This window comes from Perca fluviatilis, chromosome 12 (assembly GCF_010015445.1).
Source record: "Perca fluviatilis chromosome 12, GENO_Pfluv_1.0, whole genome shotgun sequence".
Taxonomy (NCBI): domain Eukaryota; kingdom Metazoa; phylum Chordata; class Actinopteri; order Perciformes; family Percidae; genus Perca; species Perca fluviatilis.
In genome coordinates, this window is record NC_053123.1 from 14,159,680 (window position 1) to 14,174,586 (window position 14,907).

At 39.9% G+C, this 14,907-nt stretch overlaps 1 protein-coding gene across 1 annotated transcript in view; it reads right to left on the reverse strand.

Annotated features, from left to right (window-relative positions):
• Positions 1–3,049, reverse strand: part of LOC120570059 (receptor tyrosine-protein kinase erbB-4-like) — a 378,351-nt gene extending 375,302 nt beyond the window's left edge. The window contains 1 exon segment of the mRNA XM_039818287.1: positions 2,257–3,049. Within this exon segment, the coding sequence (XP_039674221.1) occupies positions 2,257–2,335 (79 nt within the window). The 5' untranslated portion in view covers positions 2,336–3,049.
• Positions 3,050–14,907: the final 11,858 nt, after the last annotated feature.

Genomic DNA, 14,907 nt, shown 5'->3' on the forward strand with positions numbered 1-14,907 from the left:
ACGCCTTGCTTGATACGCACTGTAAAACATTCTTGACAATAAGATAGTTATTGAAACTTTCTCAAATAGGCTATGTGAAAAATTACAATAATATGTTTTCGGAACCGACCAAAATTACGACAAATCCAAAACCACCATTTCCTTTGCACAAAGTGGAAGTCACCTCGAGACAGGGTTCAACGTTTCTCCAACGTTCCTTTAACCGAAACAAACAATACATCCTGTTTTTGGAACAATATGATTCAGGAATAATTAATTTGACCATGTTTTCATCATTGTAACACGTGGCAATGTTCTGTGCGTAAAATGACAAGAGCACAGCATCCCTCTCTACTCTCTCTCTCTCTCTCTCTCTCTCTCCAAACCGCATCCAACCTTTTAATTAAATCACTCCTTTTTTCCCTTTAAGGCTCTACTGGACCCGGATCTTATGGCACAGTGGGCCTGCGTTAAGCTCTGCGCTTTCACTGGTTATACAATTTAATTTGCAGGCCTACATTGAAAAAACAAATGTCTCATTCAGAGTTTTTTTTTCTTCATTTATACAAGCTGTGCTAATAGGACTGACATTGTTGGAAAACAGTTTCACTTATTGTAAGATGTTTAAACAGTAATGCAATTCGCAAAGGGATAGAATTTTCCACTCATAAAAATAAAAGAGAGAGAAAGAAAAAAATGATGTGACACAGAATAGTTATAAGTCGAATTATCTAAATCCAATTGTCTTAAGTGGCTCAACACCTCAACAATAACATCCAACGATTTTAAAGCTTTTAATACTCCTCAATGAATGGATACGATTTCCATTCACGTGTGTCCGTTATTTACGGTTTAATCAAATTCCCCAGTCATCAGTCACAACAAACAGCCACTCCACATAGGTGTTCAAAATAGTTACACACACACACACACACACACACACACACACACACACACACACACACACACACACACGGTAAAGACCATCACTAAAAGCAGAGAAAGGAAATAGATAAAGGATGCGAACGGGTGTTAATTATGGATAGCCCTTACTCAGGTACAGTCTCATTTCAATTTAGTTTGAAGGTGACTATGCATGATGAGGAGAATGGTGGCTTTTGCTTTTGTCTAATCTGCGAATAGACTATAAGCATCTATCTATCTATCTATCTATCTATCTATCTATCTATCTATCTATCGCACACACACACTTACACACTTACACACTTACACACTTACACACTTACACACTTACACACTTCCCTGTGCGTAAAGAGCGCCGCTGCGCTGTACAAACGGTACTGCCACACTGTGAAACTCCTATGCGCTACAACGCTGATTGTCAAACTGCATGTGGTCCACAGGATCCCTGATGGGACTCACTATAAAATGAGAAATAATGTAATTTCACGGTAATCCGCTTTGCTTTATCCTGATTACAGAATGCATATGGATGAATGTTCACCATTGTTATCACCCTTTGCACAGGTGAGAGTTACACAGCTCGTTACCAAACACAACGGTAGACTATTTCCAAACCAATCCCTGGCTGCAGGACTTACAACTTAAAAGTAGTTGATCAAATGCCTTTGGAATAGCAACGCTTGTATGATTTCAATACAAATAAAAACATGATGCTGGGGTTACAGCACCCTACTATCATTGTTATTTAGGGATAAACTACTCGGAAGAGGAAGAAAGAACAGAGACAAGTAGGAACTTTTGAAACACAGTCGTGCATTAGACAGTCTGTCTAGCCACAGGAAGGAAGACAAGAGCACAGTAGCCTGTTGTAAAGCGAGGCTGTTACTCCTCCGTGTTTGTTCACACTGTGTCTAAAGGACACGTGCGATGGACAATAAATGCTCTCCTTTCCCTCTAAATTCAACAGTGCCGCTCTGTGCACGAAGAAGACAGAGCAAGTCACTGGCATGGATTCATTCATCTTATCGCAACAGATATGTCCTGCTACAACCTGCCATCTGCTCAAACCAGCACCTGTGTTTCAGCATCACAGTGCTCTGTGCGTCAGCCCCTTTTCACGTGAATATTAAGGCTGTGACTTAGACGTTTCTTCAAAATTAAGATGCTGAATGATGACAGCAGGAGGTGCGGATGTTTTTATGTCAAGCCCAAATACAATTGTTACATGCATGAAAAGAACAACAGTGACGGAAAAGTATGCTCCATGGATAGTTATGCCACTGCGCTCAGTGCGCACCGATCAGCTCCACAGAAAACTGCGCACCGGGGAGCAAACGGATGGCGTCCACTCACCTGATTGTGAAGAGCTCGACCCGAACAAGAGGCAAGTCAGGAGAAAGCCGAAGCAACACAGGGCAGTCGTTGGTTTCATTGTTGTGCTTGGCAATTATCTCCTTTAAATTCACATGTCCAGCAGCGTATCCTTCCTTGAAACAGCCAGAAAGGATGAATCGTTTGCGTTTGAAGCCTCTTCAGCCTGTGAGTTTGGGGACTTTGGTCGCTTTTGACTAAGTTTACAGTTTGTCGGAGAGTGTTCCGCCTCGCCTCTCTGTGCCTGCAGGCCTAATTAGTGACTGAGGTGAAAGCAGAAAGAGTCGAATGTTAGTTACCAACGCGCGCACTGTAAAGCTTGTCTAAACAGTACAAAGCAGTACTCATGCCATTTCTCCCCGACTTGGATACAGTATGCAGCTGTAGCCTCGTATTCTTCAGACACACCTCCAAGTCCCTGGAACTCCTCCTACTGATTCTGTGATTGGCACAGGTGCTCGGCAATCACCCTAAACCCCACCAGCCACAACTCCATACGCGCTGCCATTGGTTGAGACAAGATGCCAAAACCCCATGAATTAGTGCGTCGGCTCCGTTGCACCTGTCACACGGAGCACAGCAGAGATGAATGCTGCCTGCGAGGAGGATTTATAGGTGTAATGGGTGAAATAGAGCTGAATATCACTTGTAGGTAGCTTTCCCATGCGCTTTTGAAGATTTGATCCAGATTTGATAAAGTCTCATATTGGAGATTTTGTGAATTTAATACATCTCTCTCTGCACTGAACTTTCAGAACTGTACTGTGAGTTTAGTGAGAATGGTGGCCAGGTCTAAAATATATTCCATTATATTATTATCACATTTATAGTGAATTAATCATTAATCGGTTTGCTGTTAATCCTGTGACTCTAAATGTGTATTCCTCCTATCTAAAGTTGCTTCATTTTATAAATCAACATGATCAGGCAATAAAAAGAGATTTCAACAGAGACTTTTTTCATTGTGCATCTTAAGCAAAGATTTCCATTTTTCCTTAGTCATCAGAGTACATTACTGTTGAAGGCAATATCTCTCCATACCCAGGGTAATCATTTCCCCAAGGGGTGACTCAGTGTAAATGACACAAATCAAAGTCAATAAGAACGTTTAGATAGTGATATTATTGTGCACACTGAGCTATTTGTAATAGTTTGAAAGCAGTGACTTTGCGATGACAGAAAAATAACTAAGCTAATGGGAGCATAGGAAACAATGCAATAAAAGGTTATAACTTTCTGAACCAGCTGCTGCCTACTGTCGCACTTTAGGAGAAGGGTAACCGCCTCCTGGAGTTAACAATATGTCCAAACATCTGGAATGGAAATCATGCACTCTTACTGTCCCCCCCACCCCAAGTTCTTTCTCTCTCTCACACACACACACACACACAAACACACACACAGACACACATACACACAGAGTGCAATATTCTTGTTTCTCTTCATCAGATTCATATTTATATTTAGAGTTCTACTTGGGTAAAAGTGTAAAATTTTATCCTTATATTTGCATAATTAAGCCACCTATTTAAGCTAAAACACAGTAGTAGTCTTATGGTATTAGATTTGATATGTAAGCACCATAACAGGTAAAATCCACTACAAGCAAGTATAATAATAAGTATGGGGTCTTTTAGGGGACACAAGTATGATATTTTTGCTCTTCTGAAAGTAGTTGTTATGACTGGAGGAGGCAGTTTACCTTCCTTTTGATTTTCCATTACATCAAAGTATATTCCTGAGCAATAATCTACTCAAGTCCATAAACACCCTTCCTTTAGCTATAGGCAGGTCACTTCTCCCCAGAAATCATTCAAGGCTTGTGTTTGATTCTAATAAGGAGGCATACCGCTCGCTCACCCCCACACACACACACCCACTGCCTGGCCTGGTGCTTTTTCTGATCCTGGAACAGTGAGCTGAACTTCCCTGAGTCAAGTGCACCCAACACTTTAAGAAAATGGGATGCAGACAGTTTTCACTTTGAAGAAAGTCAAAAGGCTGTGTTGTTTTCAGCTTGGTTGCAGAATGAATAGTGCACTGAACTGTGAGGGGCACTTCTTGAACCTCCGCTGCAGTATTGACCCTTCACCAGTGGGGGGCAGTCCATTTCTCACCTTATAGGTCATAAAACCAGCGGAGTGACACAGTGGGGGGTGGGCGATCCAAGCTGCCACCAACTAGTTTCCTGACTCTCTGTGTGACATTGGCTTCCTATCACACTGAAGCTTTATTAAATATTCCTCAGCAGAAATGGGCTTTTAATATCACTGACACCACAAATTTATTAAGAAATATGGAAAAATGAGATCTGGCAGCATGCGACTAGGGGAGGCTCACTCTAAATATGCCCCAAATGGCTGCCGTTTATCATTTTTAATACCAAAAATGCAATTTAGCAACGTTGTGTATTTTCATTATACATTATGCTTTAAGAGGCACCTTCTGACAGTATCACCCTAATGCTGTCAATTAGGTAATTTATTCCAAGGGATTATGAGAGGGAATGAGACAAGGTTTCATGTGTTCTTCTCGGCGTTCCCCGGTGCCTGCTGTACAGCTAATCTAATACATAACCCCCTGATTTGTTTAATGGATGAGACTTTGCTGCTGCAAGAGGCACGCCAATAAAAGCCCAGGCCCTCCAGAGGCTATTGTGCCTCATAATGATGCCAGACACACATTGTGAGAGTTATGAAGCAATTTTTTATCATGCGGCACATTGTTTTGCTCTGTTGGTGCCGAGCAAGTAAAGGCAATCTCTCCCTGCAGCACAGCACTTCTCCCCCACACTTAGATAAACCTTCAGTATGATAAACTGTCCCAGCCACATGTTGCAGAGATGAAGGAAGTTTAGGATTGAAATGCATGTCCTGTGCTAGTTAGTCTTTAGACTTTTTGTTCACGGTTTCTTAATTTTTCAGAGATTTTATTCGACTGTTATGTTAAATACATTTCATACAGTCGCAGTAAAGAAAAACATTGCGTTTCATGACTCTGGTGAAAATGAAACGTATGTACTCATATGTGCACTGACCTCTGTCTGCTTCTGCACATGGTACAACGTTCTTCAAATAGGAAGTTAGGAGTGGGATTTTAGATTAAATTAAGTCTCAACAGCAAACACATAAAAGCCAGCACTCGGTACTAAACTGCCTCTTTTTGAGCTAAGCAACACTTCAGTCAAACGCATCTATACAAAAGAGTGTCTGATTGCAGATAGCACCACAGGTCTTCTTTCATGTCTCAGAGTGCTCCTATCTTTCCAAAACAATAAGGGAGAAAGAAGATTTATACTTCTTTCATATATACTTCCATTTCTTCGATGCCAGGGCTGCAAAAACTTTGAGACATTTGTTATTGTCAAAACAAAATTGTTTATTGAATAGATAATGCTGAAGTAGTCTTGGAAGGTAACTAAAGAGCTAAAAGACTATCACAACACTACATAGTATATCAGTCTTTTTACACAGCGAGGGAATGCTAAATCAATATCAAAATGCCTGCAAGCATGCACTAAATATATATAAATATTGTTCTTTTTCTTGATACACTGTCTTTTCTTAACCTGGCTAGTCTGATATTTATCCTAGTATTGAATATATATATATATACATATATATATATATATAGTGGCTAGTCTTATATACTTAATGAGCAACATCCAATCCAACATCCAATTATCAAAATTACAAAAGGCTGGGTAATGGGTGGTTCAGTAAAAGCAGAAGAATGTACCAGATTCTGAATAATTTACCACCAAATACTTTAGACCACCACTTTGGAACTTGTCGTTGGCTTGAATCAGAAAGAAAAGTGACACTGTTGCTTACTATTTGCATCAGCTTCAAATGCATAACTAACATAATATGTGCGAGATCCAGTCTGAATTCTAAGGAGTGTTATAAGGAAGCTAGAAGCTTTATGATTCACAGAAGATTAGTTCATCATAGACAAATTCAAAATGCAGATCAGTGGATATGGTGGCATGAAGATGGAAAGTGTTTTTACACGCAGTCAATTTAATTATCTGAAATTGTTGCTGCTAATGATAGATAACTTTGTTATCAGCAGCCACAATGATGTGATTAATTGCCCTCAGGATTACATGGCATTAGACTTGTTGCGTAGGTTCAGACATGAAATGCTCATGCAGTGAAATACATGTCAATATCGGTTTTGGATGACTTTTGAGATAACCATCGACAGGCATTTTGCTTGGCTTATCACTCCACTGTCACTGTAATCTTATGCCCAATTCCTCTATAGGGAGTTTTTATTATAGAAAAATAATGCTTTTTGCAGCCTGTGTTAAAAAAATCTATTCAGTATCCTTTATATACGAGAAAGCAGCTAGAAAAATTCTAAATTGTAAGATTAGACTTTGCACTGACAGCAATGATAAACTGCTAAAATACAAACACCTCAGAATCTTCATTCATTCAAACTACTGAAGACTACTGAAGGACTGACTCAAACTTAAGACCAATAGCTTCTATTAGTGTAAGTTCTAGTTTAAGACGGCTGAAGCAGTTTTTTTGTGACAGAATCTATCACCAAAGCTAAAAACAATAACCCAAAAACCTACTTTAAAGAGTAATTTCGGTGTTTGAGAGTTTACATCAGTGCAGTAGTCCCGCTGGGTATAAATCACAAAAAGTAGCTTTTTCCCAGGGTAATCTATTCACAAAGTCACTCTCCTGAGAAAGAGGAAGAAACCGGAATGATTTGGCTGTGTGGGAGACTTGTTTGTGTGGACACATTTAAAGTGACTGCAATAGAGGGATTTCTCTGGCTGTGCGTGTTGTACACTTACAGCTATTTTCCTTCACATTTGTCCTCTCATCAAACTCATATGGTGGCTAAAGAGTCAACTGAAACTCTGACTGGCTCTGCACGAGCCTGACTCAGTGAGCAATACGCAGCGTTAGCGCATTACACACACATGATTACGTGGCCATTTCCTCAGTGAATGAGTCTCATCAGAAGTCACTGAAGAAGCCACTGAGTGTGTAATTGTTTCCCATTAGGGGAAACGTTGACTGCCATCGAGTTGCATCTCACTGCAGAGTCTGCTGACGAATGCTCGCTGTCCGCTGAGTGGAGCGGGCTAATTTTGCTGTGGGTTGTGATGGAATTGCTCAAAATACCAAAACCCCCAGATCAGTTTCAGGGTGAGGGTGATGCATCATGTGTCTTTTTTTTTCTGTGAAAGAAACTGCAGGGCAAGAGTTCATATGTTTGTTGATTCACTGAAGTGACACCAGGCATTAAACATTATTATCAGTCATACCAATGCCTGCAGCACTAATGTCTCTGTAGCTCAGATGCAGTCAGTGCTCTTTACGCAGCGGTGTGACTGTATAGACCATGTTTTTATCTTTTTTTTTTTTTTTTTACATGTGCTGCTTTTGCTTTTAGAAAGTTTAAAGTTGAATAATCGCAAGAATAAAAGTTTAGTGTGCTTCTGTGCAACGCTGTTATGTCGACATTCTTGTTTTGACAATTATCTTCCTTTATAAACTAGTAGCTTTTATACAGTGTTAACATATCTTCAGCAACAACACCAACCAACACTCTACACACTCACACATACACACACACACACACACACACACACACACACACACACACACACACACACACACACACACACACACACACACACACACACACACACTCTCTCTCTCTTTTTGAATCCTGCACTGCAGTGATGAATAATCGTTAGCATGCGCTGTTGTGAAGGTGTTGTAAATTGGATAGCTTACATTGCAAATTACTGGCCGGTCAGAAGTTCAAATGAGGCCGACCGTGTCAAGTGAGACATGAGGATGAGGCAAAGAGAGGACTTTTCTCAAGTTATTAATGGCTGCCTGGAATGGGCTTTGCTACTGCACCATTAAGTTGATGGGGATGGGAGGTGATCAGCGGAGAGAGGTGGGGGTTTTCTGTACACTGCTGCCATCTACAGGATTGAGAGGGATGTGGCATCATCACTGCTGGGGATGTGGGAGGGGTGTCTCTATAGCTGTTGTGGAAGACAGACAGACAGACAGACAGACAGACAGACAGACAGACAGACAGACAGACAACATATAATAGAAAAGAATAGAATAGCATTGGCCAACTCAGAAAGGTTAGTGGGGGCAATTCGGTAAGAATATCTACAAAAGATCCCCAATTATAAGAACTAAAACAAAGACTGGTAAACATAATATATCACAAACAACAATGCTAAATATCATCTTGTTTATATTCAAAAACCAGAGAGATGGCATGCTGCATTAGTTTGGCTTGTCATGTTTGATTGCAACAAGTCACCACTGGATGGCAGTATGAGATAAGGCCTGAAGTTGAATAAGTGCAAAAAGGGGAAAAAACGAAATAGAAAAAATTGCCATAACGTTATGAATGTGTTTGTGCGTGTCTCTTAAAGTGTGTTTCTTGTATCGGTGGGTGGATTGAAGGAGAACAAGATACAAATAGAGTTGTAGTTGAGACACAGCCAGATAAGAAATCCTGAAAGATCTGGAAAAAAAAATCATTCATAAAGACAGTATATGTAAAGTCAAAGTTTTCTTTCTCACTGTAGTAACACAAATCTTAAAAGTGAGATTTAAATTGAGCTAAAAAGACAAATCCAAGGGTAATTTAAATTACAAATGTACAGCAGCCTTAATAAAAACTCACGGCTTGAACTAATAGGGTTTCCTTTTCCTGTTTCTACAGAAACCAAAGCATTTAGGAGGAGCTTAAACTCAATGTACAGTGGATGGATACATGGCTGCTCAAGTGTAATAGTTCCATAAATAAACAGGCCTTGCAGTATCTTACAGTATGTTCTTGTAAAATCACTCAGCATGAAATGTAACAGTCCAAGCTCTCCTTTCAAAGAAACAAACAGCAGAAAAGATTGATCAAGGTGCCTGGATGTGAACTCCATTCACATTTAGGCTATTTTGTCTTGTTTTGGATTGTGACTTTCCCAATGGAACCTATTTCAAAGTCCCAACATAACTTTGAGAACAACTCAGCGCTGTCACAATTTTGTGCTGAGTTTAAATTTACATAAACAGGAACACAACATTCTGTAATAAAAACAAATGAGCATTGGCCTGATTTGTAAACCAGTTTGCCCAGCAAGATAGCAATATATGACAATCATAAATTGGTTTCAGCATATTTTCATAGCCACACTGGGGAAATACAACACATGAATCTCATGAAGCCGGTGTAGAGATAAAACATAGTTCATGTTGGTGACTTGACATAATGATTGATAAATGTTATGTCACAATGATTACCATGATTAAAGAGAAAAAAATGTAACTTGAGAATAGAGATGTATATATACATATAATATAAATTGCTGTTCCTTTTGTTCTGGTACGGTCCAGTTTCTCTCAGCCCTTGCACTGTCGCTGTCGTTTTATTCCGGTCTCAGAAAATGGGTGATAATGAGAGCAATGCATGCATTGAAGGTGCACTGACATTGGTTCACCTCACTGAAGGATGACAATTGATAAATTGATTAATACAATAATGGTGAAAGGAATGTAGAAGGTACATTTATTTGTATAAAGAATAAAGAATATTGCAGTTAATGCTACAGAGAAATGACAAGCAGGAAGAGACAGCACCTCTGCACAATTACCTTTTAAATTGGGTCCTCTGGTGGTTTTCTAATCACTCAGACATCATGGACAATGTTTGTGAAAGCGGCCCAGCCAGGTAAGGCCTCACAACTGGTTAGAAGTGTGTCAGTCTTTCCATCTAAGTCTTCTCCACTGCTCTCTTGACCTAAGCGCCTGCAACCACAAGAAACGTGCTGACATTTGAAAAAAAAGGTGAGATGTGTGCCAAAAGTACTTGCACCAACTGCTATATTCTTGACTTTATTTCTCCGTTTTCCCTGAGTTGCAAGCTGAGTAAGCTGAATGTGTGAATAACAGACTGGCAGAGTCTAGGAAGCAGTTTCTCCACGAAATAAATAACAATTAATCAACAGCAAGAACTTCTTTAATTACTGCTAAGTTATTTGATTACTGTTATTTTGCAAACTACTACAACTATTCTCTAAGTAGCTAGTTTTACCATGACATGGTGTTTATATATACTTTTGATAAATTAACAGCTTTACAAACATCATATAATTTATATCTTTTAGCACAGAATTTAAGGTTTTTTTTAATAGTCCCGCCTTTCATTTGAGAAATGTATTTACATCATGATTGCAGGGTTACCAGCAGTGACAACACTTCAGTTTGAGTAACAGTACTGGCCTCTTCTGAGAAGGACAGTAATGCAAAACCTTTCTAATGGACGACAACTTGTCAGCATCATTGTACAGAAACAACTGTGAGTGTGACCCACTGTGTTGACAACGTACAGATGGTAAAACTACAGTAGTACAAGTACAAAAAAAGCCATGAATCAAAAATGCATTTCAGTTTGAGTGTTACGGTTCTGTCATCACAAAAGGTAATGTACTATGTAGACAACTGAAGGTGTTATGGTGGTAGAGTGAATGCAGTTTGATGTGATGTTGACTGATAAAGTGCAGAAAATGACAGGTAGGGCCCAACACGCAGTGTCTCCCCAGCCCACATTCAGCACTGAATGTGATGCAAATGGGATAACATAAAGGACTGACATTTACTTTTGCACTTTGGTTTACAGTATGTGTGGCTGCCCTTTAAATCACTTGTGATCATTTTAAACATGACTCCTTCAGTCAAACCCTTTTAGGTCCCACCCCCGAAAAACTGATAACATACTCTGCAGAGGTATAGCAGCTTTGTCACAGTCACACTGAAAATGCTGAAAAAAATGTTTACAGTCTAAGTTGATCTATTTTTGGAAATGACACTGATCATACATGCTTCTCAGTCAACCTCTGACACTCAGATTGGGCTTATTGTGCGAAATTTATGAAACTTCCTTCTCTTTATTTGTCTATGTGAAAAAAAAACAGGTTTTGTCTTCACATTTATTTCCTGTTTTCAGTTCAGCACACTGCAGCTGTGTATCCACTTATGTCAAACCACCAGTGCCTGTATCCCCACATCCCAATGTCAGGTTCCTACAATAAGCCTGTGGCTGTTTGCTTCATGACAACCCTCAAACTGTATCTTGCTTCCCAGTATATTTTCACAGTTCAAGCTGATCAGCAGGTGTGCTCTGCCCTACAAAACCCCACTTTCTCTCTTTCTGTCACGTTCTCTATCTTCCTGTGTCAGATGCATTCATCCCTCTATCTCTGTCTCTCTCAGTTTCTCAATTATTGTTGCTCTCTGTCTCTTTCCCACTCTCTCAGCCTGACTTACCATGAAGTATCTGATGTGTGTGCTGATGTCCCTTCTTGGTTACTTTCCCCACTTGCCCTTGCTGCCTTTGCTCTCTCTTTAACTGTTTTGCTCTTCTCCTGACTTCCTATTTCTATGGTCAGATGCAGAGGCAAACCATTGTTTTAGTCTTAAATGCCTCTCCCTGCTTTGTCTATCTCTTTGTGCGTGTTGTTCACCCCACAGTTCCTCCCCACTAGACATGGCTGCATAACGCGGGTAAGCAAAGGAAAGGAAAGTGGAAGTTCCCCCACAGTCCTACTTCCTCCCCATTGCGACCTCGCTCTTTTAAGCGCCCTGACCGCAAACCAGCCCGACATTACACTTTGGAGGCCTTTGCACAGGGTGTCATAAGCTTGGCCTCAAACATAGCTTGAGTTCCAGCTAACCTGCAAACCTGCAAACATAGATGTAATTTGCTTAGCAACTTTGTGGGATCTCATCTGTTAATTTGCATGAATTGAAAAGATTTTGAGGATATTCCATCGCTAACAATATATCAGCCCTTCCACTGAACATCTTACTGTAAATCATTAAAGTGGGTAGATCATAGTAAGAAAACCACCCATGCCAGTTTTCAGTATTCCCCACAGATTCTCAAGCTCAGTAGCACCACTCTCTCCCCTGTTTCACCTCCAATGTTTCAACACTGACATTACACCAATCTGTAACGGAACTGCTTTAATAATTTCCCAGTTTCTCACATTACATGATCAAACACAAGCAGCGAAACTTAACAAAGCTACAGCATGTGATACCATATTGCTGCACTGCTTCAACTAGCCACACTAACTTCTAAAATATGGGTGTGTAACAGAAACAAACTGGGTGTGTGTCAGTGTAGGTTGTTGCGTGTTTGTGTGTGTGTGTGTGTGTGTGTGTGTGTGTGTGTGTGCGTGTCTTTGCTGGTGTGTGTGAAGTTTTAAGGGCCAGTCCAAACATCCACCACTACCTGGCAGGAAAAACAGGAATAGGACTTGTCACCGTGGCGATTGCACAACCTTGCTGTGGATTCTCACTGGGCTGAAAAAGATATGGAACTGCTCCCTGCGCTGTAACCTGAAACCCAGAGGACAGGCTGCGCCACTTGTAGCTTAGACAAAAGCCACATGATTCTTACATGCTTAAAAATGACAGTGACAATCCACGGGGTGATTTTTAACTTAATGACCATACACTATTCTTATGTGTTGGTATATTACTCACTATAAGGAAATTAATGATTTTCTTGCTAATATAGAAATGAAATTGTATATACTTCTATATAGTCATATTTTTCACGTTATATTTTTATTGACAAGGAGTACTGGCTGAATGCTTGTCAGACTCCAGCGCCTCTATGAGGTGTGTTTTGGTGTTAATCTGAGTGGGTAAAGTGTGTCTGTACATAGGTGTGGATGCAGTAGTTTCCAAATGCTTTTGACACCTCCAGACAGCTAACAGGAGCTGCAGAAGAAGTGTCACAGGCAGTAGAACCTGACTCGTAACTAGAGCCACAAAGCAGTCTCAGCAATCTGTCCTGAGGAGAATATAACAAGTGAGTTTATGTGCTATAACAATTAGTGCATCCAGCATTCAATAAATCTTACACTGCTGGAATGCAGGAGAATGTCAAGACTTCTTCTAACGACTTACTAATTTAAACCTTTCATGTCATTTGTATCCCGTTATGGCCACTGTTGGTAGGTGATTCCAGCAGGTTCATGTGCCATTAGTTTCACTGAGGGATCAAAACCATGACATTAGGTCAACAGTTCATTTTCCAGATGTCAGACCCAAAGCACACAAGAAATTATTATTGTAGGAAACAATAGATCACCTTTTACTTCGCACTTAACACTTAAACAGTGAATTACTAATAACTTGGTTGACAGCCATCTGCTTACTTATTTCAAAGTGCTTTATTATTTCATACGACAATCATTTCTTTAGCACAGACTGTCCTCCGCCATTCTTTAACATGGTGGGTATTTCATTACAGCACAACACATCCTCACCTGAACCACAAGCTGCAGTTGACATTTGGGATTTTTTAATGAAGTGGTGGTTTGGCCCTCAGCAAGAGAAAGAACATGCATTGCTCCAGTGGTTGACTGTCCCCCAAAAAGCAATGTCTGGCCTCCAATACGAAGAAAAACATTGATTATTAACAATTTTTCTCCTTACAGAATTCCTTTATATTCTCTCCCAAAAAAAAAAAAAACTTTCATTTTCCTAAAAGCGTAACTCTCGCCAAAATGCAACCTAGGGTCTTTTTGTGAGTGTACCCGAGTCAAACTTTCGTTTAAAAGCATAATTAGGACGGAAGCGCCACTTTTAAGATTGATCGGTACTCGTTAAAATGGCCTTTTGAATGGGAGTGCTAGGGGCACTACTGTGATAGCATCAAAATTGCTATTTTTAAAACACTAAGAAGGCTCGACACAACATGAAACTTTGCTCAAAGTATCACCAGGGGCTCTGCACCTTAACAAAAACGTTGACAACATTGTTTGTGTACCCAGAGTTAACTAAAAAGAAAGGTTTTGAACAACTCACTGTAGCTGTTGTTGTTTCCGGCCACTGCCATTTTGTCAGTCAAAAATAGTCGATCTCCGAATGCAACGTAAAAGGGTGGAGAGTAAAGATGGAAAGCTCCTAAAGCTTAGTTCCATATAAATGCACGGATAATTTGTTGTTTTGTCGTTAGTGAAAAACAATATTGACCTTGTAGTTGAAAAAGGAGCCTCATATGGAGTCCGTTCATTTCATTCGACTCGTTTTGACTGGCTAGATGGACGGCAACCAGAAAAACCTTTCTTTTTAGTAAACTCTGTGTACACAAACAATGTGCTCAATGCTCGAGTTCATGTGTAGAGCCCCTGGTGATACTTTGAGCAAAGTTTCATGTTGTGTTGAGCCTTCTTAGTGTTTTAAAAATAGTGATTTTGATGCTATCATAGTAGTGCCCCTAGCACTCCCATTCAAAAGGCCATTTGACTGAAAACGAGAATACGGTCAATCTTAAAAGTGGCGCTTCTGTCCTAATTATGCTTTTAAACGAAAGTTTGACTCTGGTATATTCACAAAATGACTCTAGGTTGCATTTTGGCGAGAGCTACGCTTTAACTCAAGACTAAAAAGTTAGATTAAAGAACATTAATAATGGTTCAAAATGAATGCAGTTTCTTTGTTTTTCTTTATTTAGCAAATTATTGTTTTCCTTAATATGTGCAATATCTGAGAAAAAGTCTTTCTGTCAGAAGAGAAAGTGAGGGCAGGTGTATCACCCCTGTGTTGAAAGTATGAG